General features: G+C 44.1%; 1 protein-coding gene across 1 annotated transcript in view; it reads left to right on the forward strand.

Moving 5' to 3' along the window:
- Window positions 1-955: 955 nt before the first annotated feature.
- The window catches only part of LOC124551214, a 37,444-nt gene continuing 11,870 nt past the window's right edge, over window positions 956-26,529 (forward strand). The window contains exons 1-3 of the mRNA XM_047126204.1: window positions 956-961; window positions 1,069-2,988; window positions 11,555-11,641. Coding sequence (XP_046982160.1) covers window positions 956-961; window positions 1,069-2,988; window positions 11,555-11,641 — 2,013 coding nt within the window. The remainder of the gene's footprint in view (window positions 962-1,068; window positions 2,989-11,554; window positions 11,642-26,529) is intronic.

The raw sequence follows: 26,529 nt of genomic DNA on the forward strand, positions 1-26,529 counted from the left end.
CCATGGCGAAGAAATAAAAACTTTGAGGTTTGCCGATGACTTTGAAATTCTGTCAGAGACAGCAAAGGACCTGGCTGAGCAGTTGAACGGAATGGATAGTGTCTTGATAGGAGGATATAAGATGAACATCAACAAATGAGACACATAAAGGAGTAGACGAGTTTTGCTATTTGGGGAGCAAAATAACTGATGGTGGTCGAAGTAGAGAGGATATAAAATGTAGACTGGAAATGGCAAGGAAAGCGTTTCTTGAGAAGAGATATTTGTTAACATTGAGCATAGATTTAATTGTCAAGAAGTCTTTTCTAAAAGTATTTGTGTGGAGTGTAGCCCTGCATGAAAGTGAAACATGGACTATAAATAGGTTACACAAGAAGAGAATTGAAGATTTCGAAATGTGGTGCTACAGAAGAAAGCTGAAGATTAGAATCTGTAGATGACGTAACTAATGAGGAGTTACTGAATAGAATGGGGGAGATCAGGAATTTGTGACAGACTTGACTATAAGAATGGATCTGTTGGTAGGACATGTTCTGAGGCATCAAGGGATAACCAATTTAGTACTGGAGGGCAGCGTGGAGGGTAAAAATCGTAGAGGGAGACCAAGACATGAATACACTAAGCAGATTCAGAAGGATGTAGGTTACAGTAGGTACTTGGAGATGAAAAAGCTTGCACAGAACAGAGTAACATGGAGAGCTGCATCAAACTGGTCTCTGCGGTTCTAGGCGCTCAGTCCGGAACCGCGCGACTGCTACGGTCGCAAGTTCGAATCCTGCCTCGGGCATGGATGTGTGTGATGTCCTTAGGTTAGTTAGGTTTAGGTAGTTCTAAGTTCTAGGGGACTGATGACCACAGATGTTAAGTCCCATAGTGCTCAGAGCCATTTGAACCACTGTGGCCAGATGGCTTACTGATCAGAGCATCTGCGTATTAAGCATGAAACGCAGGTGCAATGACTGTAAATCCTTTGTGCCTTGATTCAGGTGAGTTGCATATCATGTGCTTTTTCTTTAAATAAGTTTCGAAAACATTTGTATTTAACTAATCTGTTTCAATCATTTACAGGTGATTGTAGACGATGATAAAGAAGACAGTCCTATCATTTTGGATGAGCTGGTAAGCCAGATAAAAGATGATCGGCGTCTCGTCATTGTTTCATCACGGGGAATTAACTGCTTGTACGACAAATACAAATCATCTGACGTCTCCGATGGCACCTGGAATGATTTCCTGGACATCAAAGTCAGACTGAACGGGGACAGCTACGAATGCCACCTGTGGGACCTGGTGGCAGGAGTCGATGCTCTCAAGTCGTTGCTGGACGAAAAGCCGGCGCTCTTGCTGGCTCTGGCACGGCTGTCGCAACCTCTGAGGATGGGCCGGGAGCTGGAAACGTTGCCAGCACACTACGTAACAAGAGAGTTGGCGGACCAGAGGCTACTGACGGACGAGTTCTTCTCGTCTCTGGATAGGATTCGCGAGTGTGAAAGTAAACAGCGAACAGTCCAACTCGAAGCACTGAACACTGGTAGAAACACAGTGATCGTGGTGGGCAGACCCGGAGTGGGCAAGTCTATGATGCTGTCGTATGTGGCGAAGAAAATAAAAGAAAGGGTCCCCGCCTGTTGGCTATTAAGAGTTAATCTTTTGGAGTTTTACACGGTTTTAGAGCACAGTGATAGCGACGAGAAAGCTGTGGAAGGCATCTTAAGGGGGTCAGTCTTTAGGAAGGGCGAGTTTGGTGAACTGGAGTACGCACTACTTCGCTACAATTTGCTAGAGTCCCCAAGAGTGGTCTGTCTCGTGGATGGCTTCGACGAGGTGTGCCCAGATTACATCAGAAGGTGTCTCGGGGTGTTGCCTCTGCTGTCACCACGCGAGGGCAGGCTACTGGTGACGACGAGGCCAGAAACTGTCAAGCTCTTGAAGGCTCAAATGGGTGTAAATGCACACCCACTGGAGCCTTTCAGTAACCCAGAGCTAAAAGAATTCTTCAGACGCCACTCCTCGGCGGGAAACATCCAGCGCTTCCGTAGTCTTAACAAGGGCGTGAGGAATCTTCTGAGAACCCCTCTGTTTGCTGAAATGTTTGCAAATCTGCCTCAAGAATTGGGTGAGAAATACGACATTGTGATGCTGTACGAAGCTTTCTTTCGAAATAAATTCAGGAGGCTTTACGAGGAGAAATATGGTGACAACTTTTCCGCTCCTGGGAAGAAGATAGAAGTGAAGGAGGCACAGAAGAAACATGAGGAACAGTTGATGCTCCTCGCAGCATCCGTTCTGTTGCGCGGTCTAGACATACCGGTAAAGCTGTCATTGAAGAGGGACTACTTCGTGAAGGCCGGAATTGTGTATCAGTTTGTCGATGGGAAGCCAGCGTTTCTGCACAGGACATTCGCCGAACACTTCCTCGCCAAATGGTGTTTCCTCGGGGATGGAAAGCAGAGTCGTGCGGCACTGTACCGCAAGGCCTACGTGCGCAATCGACTCGAGTTCTTTGTGGAGTCCTTCAACCGCAGGGCAGCGAGGGGCCGGCCGCTGCTGGAGGCGGTACTGGACGGCGACGAGGGCCAGGTGAAGGCGCTGATGGCCGAGGGTGCCGACCCCGGACAGACAGATGAGTGCGGCCGCAACGCACTGCATCTGACCGCGGCCACCGACACGGTTGGCTACGGTAGGGGCTTCTCCATCCCTGTGCTGCGGCGACTGTGGGGAGACGTTTGGGAGGCCACGTTGTCTGCTGTGGACGGCCTGCTCGGGTGGACTCCCGTGAGGTACGCCGCTGAGGGTGGACGCTGGTTCGCCTTGTACAAGCTGCTGTTGGCTGGCGGTGACCTCAGCCTCCTCGGGGACTTCCAGGCGGGGCTGCACGACCCTGAAACGCTGCAGGGCATATTCGAACAGTATGGATACTGGATGCTGTACCAGCATGTCATCGAGGGGAAACATCCCGTAAAGGAAAGCATGGAAGAACAAATCGAGGTAAATCAAAATGCACCCTGTACCACATGATATGTAGCTGTAACTAACCTGAAACTTTCTGGCAGATGAAAACTGCATGCTAGCCGGGACTGGATCCGAAACTTTTGCATATTGTGGGTTAACGCTTCATTCTCAAGTCACACTTTTATGACCACCTGTCAAAAACCTGTATAAGCACTTTTTTCAGTGTGGACTGTACAGAGAAGTGTAGGAAGAGTGTCAGTGAGGTTCTGGAACGTACTGATAGGGACATGGATCCATGCGCGACCTCAGTGTTGTGGTCAGCTGCACTAGGTCTCCTGGTTGAGGCTCCATGATGCGAACAGCCTGATAGAGGTGGAACAAAAGATTTTCACTGTGGGGAATTTGTAGCTCATTCTGGTGCTCATTGAATCACACATATGCCTTGCCTGCTGTGTGACATGTTGTATTGTTGTTGGTATATGCCATCATGGCAAGGAAAAACAACTCCATGTAGAGGTGGACGTGGTCCCCAAGGATACCTACAATCTTGTGTTGATCCACTGTGTCTTCGAGAATCACTAGATCACCCAGGAGATGCCACAAAATCATTCCCAGACAATAAGGCTTCCTCCTCTGGCCTTAACACTTCTGATGATTGTTACAGGATGTCTGCTTTCCTAAATTTCAAGGTGTGCATGCCAACAGACATTTGTTAGATGGAGAAAAAAGGGATTAATTTGAAAAGGACGCCTCTACCCACTCAGTGGACCTCCAGTTGCAGTACTGGCGTGCTTACTCCAGCCTTTGTCACTAACCCACAGCAATCAGCATGGGCGCACCAACCAGGTGCCTGCTGCAGAAGCCCATATGGAGAAACATCTACTGAACGGTCATTGAGGAGACACTCTTGGTGGCTCCTTGGTTAATTTGGGTGGTTATTTGCTCAACCGTTGCATGCCTATTTGTCCATACACATCTCTGCAGCTGATAATCACCCCTGTACCCTATGGTCAATGGTGCACCACATTTGCCTTGGCAGCGGTTTTGGATGGGGCCATTTTGCCGTGCACAGTATACTTTATCCATCCTGGTAAGCAGCCACTTTACATATTTAGCCAGCTCGGAAATTCACCCACCCATGGCTCGAAACCCAATGATCTTGGGCTTTGAGATGGCAGATAAATCGCTCCATTTGCGCACTAACACTATCACTGCATCGTTTTCCATGTTCCCCTCTCTTCCAGATATGCTTTACATACCCATACCCTCCATTGCTATTGCGTTGACATCATAAATAGGCGGTGGTAACATGAATGTGACTGGTCCTTGAATTATAGAATGAGCTATCCAGGCACGACTCACAATCTGCCATCACAGCTTTACTCCCGCCAGTTCCTCGTCTCCTACTGTCCAAACCTAATTGAAGGTCTCTTGCAGCCCTGGCTTGACTGTTACTCCTAGAAGAAAGTATATTTCTGGCAAATGGCTCACTCAGACAGAATTTTTTTCTCTGTAGTGACGTTGCACTGACACGAAACACGATTTCTTCCAATAGTATTAGTTCTGCAAGGTTAGTGCAGTTCTCCTGTGATGTTTGGGAAATAGTACTGTGAGAGCAAGAACCGCCACTCTCCTATTGGAGTGGTAACGTGACGAGAGAAGGAGGAGGAGGAGATAGACAGACAAAAACAGGAAAGGAGGAGACGGCCACAGATATTGGAAGGCGGGGGGAGGGGGGGGGTGGAGGGGCAGGAGATGGTCAGAGAGAGGGTGAGGCGGAAATGGACAGAGAGAGGTGAGAGGAGGAGTTGGGCAGAGGGGGAACGAGCAGATGGACGGAGAGAGGGGGAAGGGCTGATAGACAGAGTGAGGGGCAGGGGGAGATAATCACAGAGAGGGGCTGGAGGAGGTGGACAGAGGGAGGTGCAAGGAAAATACGTACTAACAGAAGATTGAAATACACTACTGGCCATTAAAATTGCTACACCATGAAGATGACGTGCTACAGACGCGAAATTTAACCGACAGGTAGAAGATGCTGTGATATGCAAATTATTAGCTTTTCAGAGCATTCACACAAGGTTGGCGCCGGTGGCGACACCTACAACGTGCTGACATGAGGAAAGTTTACAACAGATTTCTCATACACAAACAGCAGTTGACCGGCGTTGCCTTGTGAAACGTTGTTGTGATGCCTCGTGTAAGGAGAAGAAATGCGTACCATCACGTCTCCGACTTTGATAAAGGTCGGATTGTAGCCTATCGCGATTGCGGTTTATCGTATCGCGACATTGCTGCTCGCGTTGGTCGAGATCCAATGACTGTTAGCAGAATATGGAATCGGTGGGTTCAGGAGGGTAATACGGAACGCCGTGCTGGATCCCAACGGCCCCGTATCACTAGCAGTCGAGATGACAGGCATCTTATCCGCATGGCTGTAACGGATCGTGCAGCCACGTCTCGATCCCTGAGTCAACAGATGGGGACGTTTGCGAGACAACAACCATCTGCACGAACAGTTCGACGACGTTTGCAGGAGCGTGGACTATCAGCTCGGAGACCGTGGCTGCGGTTACCCTTGACGCTGCATCACAGACAGGAGCGCCTGCGATGGTGTACTCAACGACGAACCTGGGTGCACGAATGGCAAAAACGTCATTTTTTCGGATGAATCCTGGTTCTGTTTGCAGCATCATGATGGTCGCATCCGTGTTTGGCGACATCGCGGTGAACGCATATTGGAAGCGTGTTTTCGTCATCGCCATACTGGCGTATCACCCAGAGTGATGGTATGGGGTGCCATTGGTTATACGTGTCGGTCACCTCATGTTCGCATTGACGGCACTTTGAACAGTGGACGTGACATTTCAGATGTATTACACCCGTGGCTCTACCCTTGATTCGATCCCTGCAAAACCCTACATTTCAGCAGGATAATGCACGACCACATGTCGCAGGTCCTGTACTGGCCTTTCTGGATACAGAAAATGCTCGACTGCTGCCCTGGCCAGCACATTTTCCAGATCTCTCACCAATTGAAAACGTCTGGTCAATGGTGGCCTAGCAGCTGGCTCGTCACAATACGCCAGTCACTACTCTTGATGAACTGTGGTATCGTGTTGAAGTTGCATGGGCAGCTGTGCCTGTACACGCCATCCAAGCTCTGTTGGACTCAATGCCCAGGCGTATGAAGGCCGTTATTACGGCCAGAGGTGGTTGTTCTGGGTACTGATTTCTCAGGATCTATGCACCCAAATTGCGTGAAAATGTAATCACATGTCAGTTCCAGTATAATACATTTTCCCAATGAATACCCATTTATCATCTGCATTTCTTCTTGGTGTAGCAATTTTAATGGCCAGTAGTTTAAATACTTATCCAGGCGACATTGGGTTCTCAGCTAGTAATAAAAATTTGTCAAATCTTAAAAGCGGACCCCTGCTAGATGGTATACACTATAGGGAATCGAAATAATAATCAGATTACCTTCCATTACGGTCGTGGGTACACTCAGCGACTGTGATCTGATTTATACATAATAGAGCATAACAATCAGTCGTCCTTTTTTGACAAATCCAGATTTAGGCTAGCATTATTTTCTAGTCTCAATTCATGATCATGATTAGCACAACAGGTTATCCATAGCTATGCTCTATCTCTCCTAGGCTCGGAAAAAGGTACTTTAGAAGGTGAAATTTAAGACACATGAGTAACTCTTCGTACGAGGAGAAGGATGTAACTGCGACCTTATTAGTGGCGGAGGGAAAGGGCGGATTATTACACTTGGATTACAACGCCTTACCTTTGACCGTGTTGGTGAACTCATTGTTATATATCATTAAGTATCGAAACATATTATTATGTAGCACATTTGCTGAAACAAAATCTGATCAACATGTAAAGCTAACAGTTCGTTCAAACTTCCGCAACTCTATAAAAACAACTGATATTAAACAATTAGTGCTTGGGTTCACATGGACCTACATAAAAACTGAATTAGCGACCACTCGTTATGCAGATTTCATTAAAAGTGTATAACGTGCGGTTGCCATGTAATCACGTAATTTGGCCGGACTATGAATGTTCATTGACGTAAGATGTCATTCGTGCAACTGAAAGGATCTTGTGTTACATAGAACCACAATAGTGATATATGCGGAACTTACATACAGTTCTTTTCGTACTTTTGGTGGGACAGAAACAACTCTGTGACGCTGTAGCCATGTTGATGGTAAAAAATTTGTGGTAAGGTCTTATGGAGCCAAACTGCTGAAGTCATCGGTCCCTAAGCTTACTCACTATTTAATCTAACTTAAACTAACTTCCGCTAAGAACGACACACTCACACCCATGCCCTAGGGAGGACTCGAACCCCCGTTGGGCGGGGGGAGCCACGCGGACCGTGACAAGGCGCCTGAGACCGCACGGCTACCCCGCGTGGCATGTTGATGGTTTACAACACCAGATCAAACTGTGTTACAGTTGAGACGACAGTGAGCGTTCATTTGATTGATGTGGAGTTTATTACGTACGCCACTTGTCTCCTCTTGTCTAGCTCACAGCTTAACTCCATTTTTACTTTATATAATAACATGACAGTTTCCTTCAAATGCTACATTTACTTGTGTGCTATAGTACGGATCTTGTAGTATTCGGTTTTTGTATGCGATTTCATTTCATTATTTTACTAACATACGAAGCGAATTCGGAACGTAATGACGGTTCGATAACAGAAAATTGAAGCTTAGTTAGAGAAAGTTTTTATTCGCAGTTTTATTTCACATTTCCACGTAATCGCCTTTCACTTCCAAAAAGGAAAGAAACACAATTACCAGAAAAACGGCTAAAACCGAATAAAAATGATTTTGAAATTCGAAGACGTGTCTTTCCTGCCACCCATCAAGGATATTCATCCATCAATGTTTGCATTGTGTGCAGTAAATGTTCGATGGTTAACCAATCTAAAGAGTACGCACAGAAGCCTGCTGAATATACACAGAAGAGCCAAAGAAACTGCCTAATATCATGTAGGACCTCCGCGAGCACGCAGAAGTGCCGCAGCACTGCGTGGCATGGATTCGACTAATGTCTGAAGCAGTGCTGAAGGGAACTGACACCATGAATCCTGCAGGGCTGTTCTTAAATCCGTAAGAGTCTGAGGGGGTGAAGATATCCTCTGAACAGCACGTTGCAAGGCACGTTGCAGATGTGCCTAATATTCATGTGTGGGGAGTTTGATGGTCATCGAAAGTATTTAAACTCAGAAGAGTGTTCCTGGAACCTTTCTGTAGCAGTTCGGGACGAATGGGGTGTCGCATTGTCCTGCTGGAATTGCCCAAGTCCGTCGGAATACACAATGAACATGAATAGCTGCAGGTAATCATACAGGACGCTTACGTACGTATCACCTGTCAGAGTCGTATCTAGACGTGTCTCGGGTCTCATATCACTCTAACTGACGCGCCCCACACCATCACAGAGCCTCAATCAGCTTGAACAGTTCCCTCCTGATATGCATGGTCTATAGATTCATGAGGTTGTCTCCATACCAATACACGTTCTTCCGCTCGATACAATTTGAAACGAGACTCGTCCGATCAGGCAACATGCTTAAAGTCATCACAAGACCATTGTCGGCCCAGGCGAGGCGTAAAGCTTTGTGCCGTGCAGGCATGAAGGGTACACGTCTGGTGCTCCGGTTCCGAAAGCCCATATTGACAATGTTTCGTTGAATGGTTCTCACGCTGACACTTGCTGATGGCTCAGCATTGAAATCTGCAGCAGTTTGCGGAAGAGTTGCACATCTGCCAGGTTGAACGATTCTCTTCAGTCGTCGTTGGTTCCGTTCTTGCAGGATCTTTTTCCGATCGCAGCGATGTCAGAGATTTGATGTTTCAGCGGATTCCTGATATTCACGGTATACTCGTGAAGTGGTCGTACGGGAAAATCCCCGCATCACTGCCTCGGTGATTCTGTTTCCCATCGCTAGTGCTCCGACTATAACACCATGTCCAAACTCACTTAGATCTTGATAACCTGCCATTGTGGCAGCAGTAACCGATCTAACAGTTGTGCCAACACTTGCTGTCTTATATAGGCGTTGCCGACCGCAGCGCCGGATTCTGCCTGTTTATATATCTCTGTATTTGAATGTCCATGCCTATATCGGTTTCTTTGGCGCTTCAGTGTACAATTCCGAGTAACAGACAATTATTATGACTACCGGATTTACACAAATGAGCTCTTATTTGGCAAAAAGCTTAACATTTTCTTGAAACAGTACATATTAACACAATTTGTGTGTTTATGTCAGAGACAGCAAAGGACTTGGAAGAGCAGTTGAACGGAATGGGCAGTGTCCTGAAAGGAGGATATAAGATAAACATCAACAAAAGCAAAACGAGGATTATGGAATGCAGTCGAATTAAGTTGGGTGATGCTGAGGGAATTAGATTAGGAAATGAAACACTTGAAGTAGTAAAGGAGTTTTGCTATTTGGGGAGCAAAATAACTGATGATGGTCGAAGTAGAGAAGATATAAAATGTAGACTGACAATGGCAAGGAAAGCGTTTCTGAAGAAGAGAAATTTGTTAACATCGAGTATAGATTTAAGTGTCAGGAAGTCGTTTCTGAAAGTATTTGTATGGAGTGTAGCCATGTATGGAAGTGAAACGTGGACGATAAATAGTTTAGACAAGAAGAGATTAGAAGCTTTCGAAATGTGTTGCTACAGAAGAATGCTGAAGATTAGATGGGTAGATCACATAACTAACGAGGAGGTATTGAACAGAATTGGGGAGAAGAGGAGTTTGTGGCACAACTTGACTAGAAGAAGGGATCGGTTGGTAGGACATATTCTGAGGCATCAAGGGATCACTAATTTAGCATTGGAGGGCAGCGTGGAGGGCAAAAATCATAGAGGGAGACCAAGAGATGAATACACTGAGCAGATTCAGAAGGATGTAGGTTGCAGTAGGTACTGGGAGATGAAGAACCTTGCACAGGATAGAGTAGCATGGAGAGCTGCATCAAACCAGTCTCAGGACTGAAGACCACAACAACAACATGTTAACACTTGCTTACAGAGTCATATTCCACAAAACAGAAGGTGCTGTGTTGTTCGTTCCTCCATTATTCGTTGTCAGAGTGCTAATGTGGGGTTAGATCCACACTTGACAAGGTCAACGCGCGGACGTGTTACATCATTTGCGGTGTATCCGCACAGCAGTAGTCCTGCAGAAAAGGACACAGTGATCACGTTATTGAGAGCTTTGCGAGGTTTTTCACACATAATGCGCCGCACATTCGAACTACTACAGCAATGCGGCAAGTCGTTGTTTACCATTCTTACCGAAAAACTCGAAAAGTACTTGACTGGTTTGCTTAGGATTTTTGCACGGTACTCTAATGAACCTTCGGACAGACGTAGGCTATATATATATATATATATATATATATATATATATATATATATATATATATATATATATATATATATAAACTATAAATACATGTGTAACGTATAAGTAGGAAACGTTGTTACCAAAAATTGCGAGAAGTTTTGTCCGTATTACTTCAAATTTTTACATGATACTCTAATGAACTTTCGGACAGATAGAGGCTATATATAATTCAAATATTCGTAGTGTGTATATATATATATATATATATATATATATATATATATATATATATATATTCTTTTAAACGGGAATGTTTTTTCTTAAAACCGACTCCAAGAAACAAAATGGAGTGCTACAAAAATGTGCACTTTCAGTTTCTTTTTTCTCCCGGACATTTTCAACTACGATAGGGGGCAGGTAAACCACTAGGCAAACTTTTTTCTCCCATGTATACTTTTTCTCCTTATATTTATATCAAACGAAAATTCTACACATAACAGTGTGATGTTTTGTTTCATCCCTCCCCATCGTTTTTACAGAAAGCTGTATTTAGGGCTTATGATTAGAATACTACTACGGAATTTGAATCATCCGAAAGTTAGTAATCCTATCCATTCACAGATTAAAACATTGCGAAATGCCGTCACTGAAGGTGCATGCTTCTCATATACTTTAGCTGGAGAGGTGTTCGCATACCCCGTAGTACGCCAATGGTCTCAGCTGATTTACCCGTTCACTTTAAGCAACTTCAGTATGCAGTCAAGGTTTCGTTTGCAATAACAATAAACAAGGCTAAACGTCATCAGAGAGGGGTAAGTGGATTGGCGGGAGAGGGGGGGGGGGGGAGTGAATATAGGGAAGGTGGAGAAGGACAGAGAGAGGGGGAAAGGAGGAGGAGGAGATGGTAGAAAAGAGGGGAAAGAGGGTCGGAGAGGAGAGGGGGGGGGGGGGAGGAGCTTAGGATGTATATCCAATTCCCAAGCATCTTTAGCAGTTGCGGCGCTTAAACGGGTTTGCTAGTTCCATACAATTTCAAGGGTGCTTTACGACGAGATTGGACTCAAAATACATTTCCATTGATGGAAAATATGTAGGCGTGTAAAGCAGCTTATTTGTTTCTCTGTGAACTACTGCTAAATGTTTCTTTTATTACCATCAAGACAGTAAAAAAGCATTGACATAGTCTCATGGTTTGCAGTTTGCTGTATCCTTGATCTCTGCAAAGGTGCGAAGAAAATGTCTCAATCTCATCTGCCACAAGGCCAGGAAGAAAGGGCATTTGACGGTAAGTACGACGGTTGTTTGCAATAAATGTTTTTTAACTATAATGGAGGTGTCATGCTAAGATATGTGGAGTTCTTATGATGACACAGTCTGACCATTTGTGTAAAAGTTGTATTCTGATTGTGTTTTCGCACAACTGATACTACACTCCTGGAAATTGAAATAAGAACACCGTGAATTCATTGTCCCAGGAAGGGGAAACTTTATTGACACATTCCTGGGGTCAGATACATCACATGATCACACTGACAGAACCACAGGCACATAGACACAGGCAACAGAGCATGCACAATGTCGGCACTAGTACAGTGTATATCCACCTTTCGCAGCAATGCAGGCTGCTATTCTCCCATGGAGACGATCGTAGAGATGCTGGATGTAGTCCTGTGGAACGGCTTGCCATGCCATTTCCACCTGGCGCCTCAGTTGGACCAGCGTTCGTGCTGGACGTGCAGACCGCGTGAGACGACGCTTCATCCAGTCCCAAACATGCTCAATGGGGGACAGATCCGGAGATCTTGCTGGCCAGGGTAGTTGACTTACACCTTCTAGAGCACGTTGGGTGGCACGGGATACATGCGGACGTGCATTGTCCTGTTGGAACAGCAAGTTCCCTTGCCGGTCTAGGAATGGTAGAACGATGGGTTCGATGACGGTTTGGATGTACCGTGCACTATTCAGTCTCCCCTCGACGATCACCAGTGGTGTACGGCCAGTGTAGGAGATCGCTCCCCACACCATGATGCCGGGTGTTGGCCCTGTGTGCCTCGGTCGTATGCAGTCCTGATTGTGGCGCTCACCTGCACGGCGCCAAACACGCATACGACCATCATTGGCACCAAGGCAGAAGCGACTCTCATCGCTGAAGACGACACGTCTCCATTCGTCCCTCCATTCACGCCTGTCGCGACACCACTGGAGGCGGGCTGCACGATGTTGGGGCGTGAGCGGAAGACGGCCTAACGGTGTGCGGGACCGTAGCCCAGCTTCATGGAGACGGTTGCGAATGGTCCTCGCCGATACCCCAGGAGCAACAGTGTCCCTAATTTGCTGGGAAGTGGCGGTGCGGTCCCCTACTGCACTGCGTAGGATCCTACGGTCTTGGCGTGCATCCGTGCGGTCCGGTCCCAGGTCGACGGGCACGTGCACCTTCCGCCGACCACTGGCGACAACATCGATGTACTGTGGAGACCTCACGCCCCACGTGTTGAGCAATTCGGCGGTACGTCCACCCGGCCTCCCGCATGCCCACTATACGCCCTCGCTCAAAGTCCGTCAACTGCACATACGGTTCACGTCCACGCTGTCGCGGCATGCTACCAGTGTTAAAGACTGCGATGGAGCTCCGTATGCCACGGCAAACTGGCTGACACTGACGGCGGCGGTGCACAAATGCTGCGCAGCTAGCGCCATTCGACGGCCAACACCGCGGTTCCTGGTGTGTCCGCTGTGCCGTGCGTGTGATAATTGCTTGTACACCCCTCTCGCAGTGTCCGGAGCAAGTATGGTGGGTCTGACACACCGGTGTCAATGTGTTTTTTTTTTCCATTTCCAGGAGTGTATAATGAAATTTTTCATTGGTCCATGCATATTAAAAATTTACTGTATTTTGTTTGAGTAGAATTATAATATTAAACGTATTTGCACGAAATTGTTCTAGTGTTACCGAGGGGATCATTTTTAGTTTCTTAACTTCACATTTTACAGTTTTACAGTAAAACATTAACAACAAAATATTCTGTGTTCACTTATACTACCAAAGATAATGATAACTTTGAAAGTCTAAACCGAAACATTTGAACAAATATATGTCGTTTAATATCTGAGAAGGGTGGTTTTCTAAATGTAGTACATGAAAGATAACGCTAAAATCACCATTGAAAGCGTAAATGAAGTGTTTTATGCCCTGTGCGAAGCCATAAAGATCAAATATACCTACAGCAAAAGCAAGACGGGCACCTGTAGATCACTTATACTGCAGTTTTAACATATGCGGTGCGAAGGATACTCGAGAGGAAAACAGCAATGAGGGGCCATGCCACTAAGGGATGGCGCATGCTCAAGAATTAATTAAAGAACCTAACATTATAGTAAAGCTAAATGCTAGAACACTAAGTGGATTGATAATGTAATTAGATTACACGTATACACAATCGCGAATATTGCGGTAAAATAATCCTAAGAAGGAAGAAAATGAGGATAGCTGATTTTATAATAATGTCGACAAAAATGTAAGATTTTTGAGAATTAAGAATTGGAGAGACAATCTGAATGAGAGACAAGTCTGTCTCAACATTGTCGCGTCAACTTCAAACTATGTAAAGCTATGTAAAGCTTATAATTATGTCATAATAATAATATAAAGATAACAGTAATAGTAATACCAAAATGTTTGACTGTCCTGTAACAATGAAACGTGCATGGCCACATTCAATCACATATTCAGATACGACAAGAATAACAGCTGCAATATAAATAAAGCCAGACCTGAAAATATGCATTACCTTTGACTCCTGATGAAGCCCATTGTTACCTCACATACAATCCGATTCCTAAGTATCGAAGAAGAAACCCAACTGACCATGAATACCCGTCGGTTGTCTAGAAATTCCTACTGCTTTAGTACGGTTCTAACAATCAGTGTTGAAGCGCAGAGTCCTGAACTAAATCAATACGATTAGTCTGTCGATGACATTCGCAATAATTACCGCAATGGGAACTTTTTTTAACTTATCTATGCGACTCGTAGACCGAGAGTCTGGAAAAACTTACCTTAGAAGTCGTATGCTCAAGACATAGGAGGTGTAGGAGGATATGGCTTTTAATTTATTGTGACGTTAGGTACGGAGCAGGGGAAGAAAATGGTTCAAATGGCTCTGGGCACTATGGGACTTAACTGCTGAGGTCATCAGTCCCCTAGAACTTAACTACTTAATCCTAACTAACCTAAGGACATTCCACATATCCATGCCCGAGGCTGGATTCGAACCTGCGACCGTAGCGGTCCCGCAGTTCCAGAGTGAAGCGCCTAGAACCGCTCGACCACATCGGCCGGCGCAGGGAAAGAGAGGAATATTGTACTACAGTTATTAAACATGGGACTTAGGGAAAGCAGGAAAAGATGTGGACTGGGCCTAATCAGTTACCAGCCGGTGTGGCCGTGCGGTTCTAGGCGCTTCAGTCTGGAACCGCGTGACCGCTACGGTTGCAGGTTCGAATCCTGCCTCGGGCATGGATGTGTGTAAAGTCCTTAGGTTAGTTAGGTTTAAGTAGTTCTAAGTTCTAGGGGACTGATGACCACCGATGTTAAGTCCCATAGTGTTCAGAGCCAGTCTAATCAGTTACCGTTGGTTGCACAGTAAACACATACACTTTACTCAAGGAAATAATATTTTTTTAAACAATCTTTTTTACAAAAAAAAAGTTGACTGCAACACAAACTACACTGACGGCTGAAGGCCTTATTAAGAGAGAATCCAAAATTATTTGTCGGCTGAAGGCCACAAGCAACAGGAATAATTTAAACAAATATTATTTTTAAGCAATTAACACAATCAGTCCAAATAAAATTGGAGTGATCCACAGACAGTGCTCCAAGAATCGACCTGAGAAAGGTCCCTACAGCTGCGTAAGCGGTGAGACAGGCAGCCTAGAGTTATGCTCACCTAACAGGATGGCAACTCAAACTAGGGACCGTTTAAACGCCGATCAATCCTCTTAGCCAATCTATCTAGCGTGTGATAACCAGTACAACGATGGAATAATTCAAGTGGGGGCGAAGTGACAGACAGCACTGCGTCTTCAGAATCCAGTGTGTAAAACATCAAAAGGCAGAATTAACCACTACAAGCAAGGTAGACAAAAGAAACCACAATCCACACCGCAGTCAAGGAGGCTGTCGAACTACATGTCATGCCGGACAGCATCGGCAAGACGAGGAAAAGTACACTGACGCAAATTACGCTAACTTCCAAGCCGGTTGTGGTGTCACCGCCAGACACGACACTAGCTAGGTGGTAGCCTTTAAATCGGCCACGGTCCATTAGTATACGTCGGATCCGCGTGTCGCCACTGTCAGTGATAGCAGACCGAGCGCCGCCACACGGCAGGTCTAGAGAGACTTACTAGCACTCGCCCCAGTTGTACAGCCGACTTAGCCAGAGATGGATCACTGACAACTACGCTCTCATTTCCCGAGACGATAGTTAGCATAGCCTTCAGCTACGTCATTTGCTACGACCTAGCAGGCGCCATAGCATTTGATATTGAGATTATAACATGTACCGTCAAGAGCGATGTACACCAATTGTGGATTAAAGTTAAGTATTATATCAACTACGTACTTTATTTGCTACTATTAATTCCCTTAATTGTTCCAGACCTCGCGCCAGTCAGCGTGTAATTAAACGCGTGCATATCGGCCTCCTCTGCCAACACTTCACAGCTAACTGCGGCGTTAGCCGCCACTAGGCAGTAAAATACCGCTGGTTGCACCTCACCAAATAATAACACAAAATTCAAAAACTAATAATAGGCAGCAGAAGATGGCTAATAGATTCCGCCAACTCGACACGCTCCACTTGTTGCTGTTCGTCTCACGGCGACCCTACGAGCAGCAAATGGCGTGATCACAAAACAGTGGTGGTTTCGTTCACTCAACTCAGCGTGCTGGGTCCGGTGGACAACGAGGTTGTCGCAACTACAGCCCCTCGATCCGGCAGTGCCTGCGTGCCGCCAGCGGTACCGGTATGTCCCCGCATTGCCGGACCTCCCTCCACCTCCGTCCCAACGGAACTCCCGACACACGTAAAATCTTTGACGTCCTTCAATAGACAGTACCACAGTACTAGATATCGATCCACGCATGCAAACCAGCGGCCCCTGATTCACGGGAATTTCGTGATCTGTGACTATGTGACTGGTGCCACGTACCTCTGGAGACGTACCAAGCTGTGGCCGAGCAGAATCGCTGCTGTATTGCGTCCGAAATGCGGGCCAACGTGCTATCAAGCAGATACTTATAATGTTCTGGCACATCGATGTACATTCGAATATATAACCAGGTGTCGTTTAAACAACATCTGAACAATACATAGTACTGATGACCCGTTCAAACTACTGCAAATTGGGAGAAAAACTAATATGAATCAAACATCAGACAACCTGGAAATCAAGTTAGGATTCAAAATCTCTTCATGGGCCTTGTTGTGTACATAGTTCCGCGTAGTCAGCGCGTACACACCTTTCCCACTAGAGCGCCCCGCTAAGCGGAATGATGAGCAATGGCACGACTTGTGAGGTAGTTGGGACGGATTTTAGTCTCCCGGCTACGCTTACAGGCTCAGCTGTTATGAAATTGTCGTGGAATATGTTGTATTGGCCGGAAGGATCTCTGAGGGTATTACCTGTTCAAAAATTAACTTACTTAAAAGAAACACTCAGTCCATAGCTTTTGCAGTCTTTGGACAGATTAACAGAGACCCAGCAAGGGGGAGTTTCAGTGGAACAAATGTGGCAGCATGTACACCATTTCCGGGAAGAACAGGCGTACAAAGTATTAGTGTGAGCGTATCGATTACCATTTGCGGCCTGTTTCTAGCAGGCTTCTGCATACTGTGTTTCTGGGTAAGATGCAAGAGGGCACAGGCTGGGGATGTGCCAAGATACCAGTTACCAATAGAATCGTTGACTGGCATCGGTTGTGGAAGCAGTTTTAAGGTCTTAATTAGTGTGCAAGGGTATGATAAGGGATACATGGTAGCAGTAAAGTGTGGGCGTAAGTCCTGTATGGTGAATTTGGGAGATTGTCCTCAATATGTGAATTATGAGAGTTAACGTAGTTAAGAGGGAGCACCATGTTAAATATTCAGGACGAATCTTCTCAGAAGGGAGGAGGTATGCTTCTCCAGGAATAGGTATAGACGTGTATTTGGGGAATTCTTGTAAATTTCTTTCGGCTATGGCTAGAGTGTATTATTAAAGGGACTGATTGTCACATCGGATGGCGAGTGCGGTCGATGTTGATATTTAGCCAACGATTCTATGTGGTATAAGCTTTACTTTTATTTTTCTTTGGACTACCTTCGCCCCTATTTCCATTATTTCCAATCCATGAATTTTTTCTATTAGGACTATTATTATTGCTGATCACATCAGCGCAGGCGCAGCGCTCGTCCGTCTCCGCACTACGAGACGGCGCTGCCTCAGAGACGGACCAAGTTCTGCTTCCGCCGATCCGCGTATTGATATGTAACGCAGCCAATGAGATCGCTGCTAACGTAGCACCTTTTCTTCTCGCGGATCACACTCACGCAGTGATACCTGAACGCGCGAGGTATTACAACGACAACGTCCGATTAGTCAGTCTGCATTTATCTGCACCTGTCTGTACCAGTCTGCATTAGTCTGCATTAGTCTGTACCAGTCTATAGTCAAGTTTCAGTCTGCGCCTAATAAGATTACCATATTCCTGTACATAGCCATGAAGATAAATGAATAGACACTTTGTCAAATATCAGAGATATGTGAGAATAAGATTAACGTACCAAGACCAAAGCAACTTCCGATTGTCAATTGTAAATAGCATCCAGAACCAAGATAAGTAGTTTTTACGCTTGTTATTATTTAAATAAATGTGTGTGAAAATTAATCAAGTTCTGTTTAAAGTTGGTCACCGTCAATCTGCTACTCTAAGCGTGCAAGTGGCATTTCTATCGTCTGACCTGACGGCAGACGATAAACACGCCACGATAAGACCACGAGATATATTGCTGACACTCGCATGGAGCGACAAGTCAAATAATCTGATGGTGTGTGTACTGAAGGTCTTACAGTACGCACACCACAGGCCTGTCGATCAACGGCAAAATATTAGGTTGGTGAGTAACTTCGTAGCGTTCTTGTTTCGCATGTTGGTATTCCTTCCTTTTGTAATTCATTGTTGCTATTTGAGTTTATATATTGTCATTTAGTCATTTGGAGGTAGTGAGTGGAGCTGAGGATGCTATAAAATGGAGCGTCAAGTGGAGAAATCGGAACATTCTCAACATGGAATTTTCACTCTGCAGCGGAGTATGTTCTGTTGTGAAACTTCCTGCCAGATTAAAACCGCGTACCGGACCGAGACTCGAACTCGGGACCTTTGCCATTCGCAGGCAAGTGCTCTGCTAAGTAAGTTATCCAAGCACTACCCACAACACTTCCTGAGTTCGAGTCTCTGTCGGACACACAGTTTTAGTCTGTCAGGAAGTTCCATATCGGAGCACACTCGGCTGCAGATTGAAAATTCGCTTCTCGAAACATCCCCCAGGCTGTGGCTAAGCCATTTCTGCAGTATCCGTTCTTTCACGAGTACTAGTCCTGTAAGGCCACGAATTCGAGTTCCGGTTCGGCATGCAGTTTTAACCTGCCAGATAGTTTCATTCCCGACATACGCTTCTGTTTGAGTTCAATAGAAGAGTGACAGCAACGGAGGCAGCCACGAACATTTGAGCCGTGTAGGGCGATAACACCATTGGATAGAGCAAGAAAAATGATTTTCTCATTTTAAGGAGGATCGTTTTGACATTAACGACTCATCTCTTTCAAGAAAACGGTTCAAATGGCTCTGAGCACTATGGGACTTAACATCGGAGGTCATCAGTCCTCAAAACTACTTAAACCTAACTAATCTTAGGACATCACACACATCCATGCGCGAGGCAGGATTCGAACCTGCGACCATACCAGTCGCGCGGTTCCGGACTGAAGCGTCTAGAACCGCTCGGCCACCGCAGCCGGCTTTCAAGAAGACCTTCGGTCTTTGATGAAGATAGTTTAAAGGCATTAATCCACAATGATTCACGTCAGTGAACTCGAGAACAGCCAAATGTGATACACTGCGATCATTCCGACAACGTGCGACATTTTTATGCAGTGAGGAAGGTTCGCAAAGCGGGTGTATGGATAGCACAGGGTGTAAGCCAAAATCAGAAAATCTGTGGGTTGCCGTAAGTGCGTCTCTTCTTGGGCGACATCAATTGGTTCAAATGGCTCTGAGCACTATGGGACTTAACATCTGAGATCATCAGTCCCCTAGAACTACTTAAACCTAACTAACTTTAGGACATCACACACATCCATGCCCGAGGCAGGATTCGAACCTGCGACCGTAGCAGTCACGCGATTCCGGACTGAAGCGCCTAGAACCGCTCAGTCTCCGCGGCCGGCTTTCAAGAAGACCTTCGATCTTGGATGAAGATAGTTTAAAGGCAATCATCCACAATGATTCACGTCAGTGAACTCGAGAACAGCCAAATGTGATACACTGCGATCATTGCGACATCGTGCGATATTTGTATGCAATGAGGAAGGTCCACAAATTGGATGTATGGATACCACAGGGTGTAAGCCAAAATCAGAAGATCAGTGGGTTGCCATGAGTGCGTCTCTTCTTGGGCGACATCAATTGGTTCAAATGGCTCTGAGCAGTATGGGACTTAACTTCTGTGGTCATCAGTCCCCTAGAACTTATAACTATTTAAACCTAACTAACCTAAGGACATCATATACATCCATGCCCGAGGCAGGATTCGAACCTGCAACCGTAGCGGTCGCGCGGTTCCAGACTGAAGCGCCTAGAACCGCTCGGCCACCGACAGCATTTGGCTTATGAACAACAGCGACTACGCTAACATAAGGAAAAGAAAGGAATGGTTGAGCCCAAACGAAGAAGCAATTCAACAAAAAAAGACCAAAATATCCACAAAGAATAATGTTATGCGTCTGTTGGAGCAGCGGCGTTGTGCTGTGCGACAAATTGCTTCCCCGCGGTGTAAACATCGCTGCTGACATTTATTGTCAACAAATAAGAAGACAAGAACACATAAAAAGACAAGAACAACGACCAGAAAGACTGTGTGAAGCGATGCTGCTCCACGGTAGCGCACGCTCGCATTCTGCTAGACTGGCAAAAAACACTACACAGGAGTTGGGTCGGTAGTAGTCGCTGTTCACCTCATCTTGCTCCCTCAGATTTTAATCTTTCCCGCTCTCCATCGAACAATCTTCAAGGAAGTTCATTTCCAGATAAAAATGCGCTCCGGACATGGCTCGAATCGTCCATCGCCTCAAAGCCACGTGATTTCTACAGTCGCTGCATCGAAAAGTTATCCTAGCATTGGCAGATTGTTGTATATAGTGAAGGAGAATAAATCACTGATGACTAAACTCTATGTTATGTGTATCTGTTGCATGTAGTAAAATTACGGAGAAATGCTACGAACTTCTGCACCAGCCTGGTATATTACATTACAAGTGCATAACATGTGGTACTTTCCAACCCACAATATCCAATTCAGAAACTTGACCAGCTTTCGAATGTAATTTCTCCTGCTAACCAGTGAAAGAGATCTGCAATCACACTACCACTTCTGCAACTCGCGCCACACAACAGTGAATAACCCTTCAATTTGGTTCTTTCAATTTGACATCTGTCATTAATTTTCCTACTCGGGTAGTAAAGGACAGCAGCACATTGATAGATAACACTTTTATAGACCAAGATAAGTTTAAAAACATAAATTCTTGTCTACATCTACATCCATACTCCGCAAGCCACCTGACGGTGTGTGGCGGAGGGTACCTTGAGTACCTCTATCGGTTCTCCCTTCTATTCCATTCTCGTATTGTTCGTGGAAAGAAGGATTGTCGGTATGCCTCTGTGTGGGCTCTAATCTCTCTGATTTTATCCTCATGGTCTCTTCGCGAGATATACGTAGGAGGGAGCAATATACTGCTTGACTCTTCGGTGAAGGTATGTTCTCGAAACGTTGACAAAAGCCCGTACCGAGCTACTGAGCGTCTCTCCTGCAGAGTCTTCCACTGGAGTTTATCTATCATCTCCTTAACGCTTTCGCGATTACTAAATGATCCTGTAACGAAGCGCGCTGCTCTCCGTTGGATCTTCTCTATATCTTCTATCAACCCTATCTGGTACGGATCCCACACTGCTGAGCAGTATTCAAGCAGTGGGCGAACAAGCGTACTGTAACCTACTTCCTTTGTTTTCGGACTGCATTTCCTTAGGATTCTTCCAATGAATCTCAGTCTGGCATCTGCTTTACCGACGATCAACATTATATGATCATTCCATTTTAAATCACTCCTAATGCGTACTCCCAGATAATTTATGGTATTAACTGCTTTCAGTTGCTGACCTGCTATTTTGTAGCTAAATGATAAAGGATCTATCTTTCTGTGTATTCGCAGCACGTTGTTGAGAATGGCCTTTCTGATCATGGTTCAAAAATGGTTCAAATGGTTCTGAGCACTATGGGACTTAACATCTGCGGTCATCAGTCCCCTAGAACTTAGAACTACTTAAACCTAACTAACCTAAGGACATCACACACATCCATGCCCGAGGCAGGATTCGAACCTGCGACCGTAGCGGACGCGCGGTTCCAGACTGAAGCGCCTAGAACCGCTCGGTCACACCGGCCGGCCCTGATCATGGTGCTCAGCTAGTTACATTATACGACATAGCTCCATTCAGTAATTCAAAACTAACCTCCAAAGTTGTGCATTCAATTAATGACTCAGCAATTAGAAATTTCAGGGAAAATCTTCAGCAGTTAGACTGGGATGAGGTGTACAAGGAACCCGATGATAATTTAAAATATAACTTATCTCATGATACACTTGTAAGAGAATTTGAAAACTGTTTCCCAAGAAAGTAGTTAAATCTAATTATAAGAAACCATGCAAAAAACCTTGGCTTTACTAAAGGAATAAAACATCTTGTAACCACAAAAGGGAACTGTATCTAACAACAAGAAAGGGTAATGTCCCAGAAACAGCCAAATATTATAAAAACTACTGTGCTACATTAAGAAAGGTTATTAAAAATTCCAAAAGCATGTGCATCATGTCTGAGATTAATACCTCTGATAACAAAATCAAAGCGATTTGGAATATTATTACAAAGGAGACAGGGCAACCAAGAGTACAGGATGATGGCATTACCATTAAAGCGAATGGAAACTTGACAAACAACAAACTGGAAGCCGAAAAGATTTTGAATAATCATTTTTTAAATGTTGTAGAGAAAATAGGATCTAAATGTTCATTAAAAGAAGCAAGGCAGTTAATGGAAGAGGCCTTACCCACACAATTTGATACAATTCAAATTCCACCCACCTCTCCTTCTGAAATTAGGAAGATAATAAACTCTCTCAAGAATAAAAGCTCACATGAAATTGATGGCATTTCCAGCACGATAATAAAAGTTTGTTCCCAAGAGATAAGTGGGATTCTTAGCCACATATGTAATAGCTCTCTGAAGCAGGGTTTTTTTCCCAGATAGCCAGAAGTATGCCATTGTTAAACCACCGCATACGTCTGATGTCAACAACCACCGCCCAATCTCTCTTCTGACTGCCTTATCCTAAATTCTTGAGAAAGTAATGTATTGTAGAGTAGCTTCACACCTTTGTAAAAATAAAGTTTTAACAAAATGTCAGTTTGGTTTCCAGAATGGTTTTTCAACGGAAAATGCTATATATACTTTCACTAATGAAATATTAAATGCTCTGCTTAACCGGAAGTCACCCGTCGGGATTTTTTGTGATCTCTCAAAGGCTTTTGATTGTGTAAATCATGGAATACTTCTAGATAAGTTCAAGTACTGTGGTATTAATGGGACAGCGCTGAAATGGTTTAAATCATACCTAACAGGAAGAGTGCAGAAAGTTGAAATAAGCAGTTCACATAATATGCAAAAAACTTGTGATTTCTCAAACTGGGGAACAATCAAGAATTGGGTGCTGCAAGGTTTGGTCTTCGGTCCTCTGCTATTCTTAATATATATTAATGACTTGCCATTCTATATTCACGAAGATGCAAAGCTGGTACTTTTTGCCGATGATACAAGTATAACTATCACACCCAACAGACAAGAATTAACTGTTGAAAATGTAAAAGATGTTTTTCAGAAAATCATTAAGTGGTACTCTGCAAATGGGCTCTCATTTTACAAAACGCAGTATATACAGTTCCATACAGTAAATGGAATGACACCATTAATAAATATAGTCTTCGATCAGAAATCGGTAGCTAACGTAGAATATTCAAAATTTCTAGGTATATACATTGATGAGGGGTTGAACTGGAAAAAACACACTGAAGATTTACTTATTCTATTAGGGTCCTTGCAAATTTTGGCGATATACATCTCAGTAAATTAGCTTACCACGCCTATTTTCATTCTCTGCTTTCGTACGGCATCATATTCTGGGGTAACTCATCATTGAGTAAAAGAGTGTTCATTGCACAAAAGCGTGTAATTAGAATAATTGCTGGAGCTCATCCAAGGTCATCCTGCAGACACTTGTTTAAAGAGCTAGAGATCTTCACTGTAGCCTCACAATATAAATATATATATATATATATATATATATATATATATATATATATATATATATATATATTCATTTATGAAATTTGTTATTAATAATCGGAACGAATTCAAAAGTAATAGCAGTGTACATGGCTTCAACACTAAGAGAAAGGATGATCTTCACTACTCAAGGTTAAATCTAAGTTTGGCTCAGAAGGGGGTAAAATATGCTGCCACAAAAGTCTTTGATCACTTAACTAATGGGATCAAAAGTCTGACAGACAGCTATATAGCATTTAAAAGGAAATTAAAAGAATTTCTTAATAGCAACTCCTTCTACTCATTAGATGAATTTTTGGGTATAGTAAGTGGGTAATTTCCCCAACACACACGAAAAGAACAAAAAATAAATTAGAAAAAAGAAAATTATTAAGTGTCATGTTGTAATGTAATATCTCGTATAGACACCTTTTATTACCCTAACATGTTCCACATCATTACGAAGAGTCGTATTCATTATCTATGGAACAAGTACTAATCTAATCTAATCTAAAAACAGCACATGTGCTTGCCGAGAAGTGGCGTGAACAAAGAAGCAGTGGGTGCAAGACAATATGGAAGCTAATCACAGTATTTATATTCATTTCAGCTCAAACGAGAAATAGAGTAATGGCCTTTCTACAGTACTCAAAGCCGTACATATTTTCTCCATCCACCCAATGCCCTACCTCATCCAAACGGGGCAACAAAGTGTCTGTGTCCCACGAAAGAATCTACTTGCCTAAAGGTCATTTCATGTCAAATCGTCTAATTTCGGAACATTTTCCTGCTCGCTCACGGATTTCGTCGAAATGTTATGCAAATATTCGCATATGCCTCCAATGAACACTGAAGTTCGTCAAAGCAATACTGACCGAGATATATAGTGACTTGTACGGCTCCATGCGTGACTTTGGGCAGAGCGAGCGTGAATTTCTAGCGAATTTGAACTCTTATATCTCGAGCAATATTTTGTTGAAAGAAATGAAATTAGGGCAACTTGTACAACCAAAAGCTTTCTCTTAAGAATGATAATGAAAATAATTTTATGAGTCATTTTCAGTCGGAAAAATTTTAGAAAAATCCCACAAAAATCGACGTCCGAAAAAATTTCAAAGTTTGGCTTCTTATTTCTCCGGACCTAAAGGTGTAACGAACGTGAACATTGGCGAGTAGTAACCCAATAACACAAGGATCTCAAATATAAAATTTCATTTGCGTACCATTTTCAGACACTGAATAAATCAAGTGCAAGTTGAAGATTTTGTAAAAAGGTAAAAAATGCGCTCTTCTCTATCTCATTTTGCAAAAAGCTGTTTTCTATAAAACTCTCCAAACTGGACTCACTAGAAAGACCATTATTTTACCCGCCTAAAAAATTATATTTGATTATCCAACGCGAGCTAACAATACTACGTAATTTGAATCAAAGTTGGGCGTGAAAATTGCGGCATGAAAAAAATGTGTGGTGTCACCGCCAGACACCACACTTGCTAGGTGGTAGCCTTTAAATCGGCCGCGGTCCGTTAGTAGACGTCGGACCCGCGTGTCGCCACTATCAGTGATTGCAGACCGAGCGCCGCCACACGGCAGGTCTAGAGAGATTTCCTAGCACTCGCCCCAGTTGTACAGCCGACTTTGCTAGCGATGGTTCACTGACAAATTACGCTCTCATTTGCCAAGACGATAGTTAGCATAGCCTTCAGCTACGTCATTTGCTACGACCTAGCAAGGCGCCATTACCAGTTACTATTGAGGCTGTAAAACATTGTACCGTCAAGAGCGATGTTCACCAATTATGGATTAAAGTTAAGTATTCCAGCAGCTACGTATTATTTTTGCTAGTCTCATATCCCTGACCTGTTCCAGACCTCACGCCAGCCTGCGTGAGCTTAAACGCGTGCCTTTCGGCTTCCTCCTAGTGGATTGGCTGTCTTGCCAGTCCACAACAAAATGTACATTTTAGATTTCTATATCTTGTTAAGTAAACGCATGCTGAACATGGAACTTAATACGCAATACCTCGGTGGCACAAGGATTTGGAATACAATATTTAATTAAACTATTATTTTCCAGTAATTTGCAAATTCATGGAAAAAGATGACGATATTTGTGAGGAGGTAAAAAAAGTTTGTTCGACATTTCTTTTATCAACACCGCTTTCTACTATTCTTCAGAACCAGTTTCATTCGAAACAACGTATTTTAAGCCCCCCAGAACACTTCGTCAAATTTCCAACGTAGGCTAACAATGCTATTACAAACTGAGGCAAACTAGTCGGAAAAATAGCGCTGTTAATAAAGTTTTAACTTTGCCTTCTTACATCTCCTTGATTAAAGGCATGCTAATCATGAAACTTTGGACACAACAACTTAGTAACATAAGGATTTCTAGTATAAAATATCATTCATGTACTGATTTCCTGAGCCCTAAAAAATCAGTTCAGACTTGATTTTCGTAAAAATTACAAAAAT

This window comes from Schistocerca americana, chromosome 9, assembly GCF_021461395.2.
Source record: "Schistocerca americana isolate TAMUIC-IGC-003095 chromosome 9, iqSchAmer2.1, whole genome shotgun sequence".
Taxonomy (NCBI): Eukaryota; Metazoa; Arthropoda; class Insecta; order Orthoptera; family Acrididae; genus Schistocerca; species Schistocerca americana.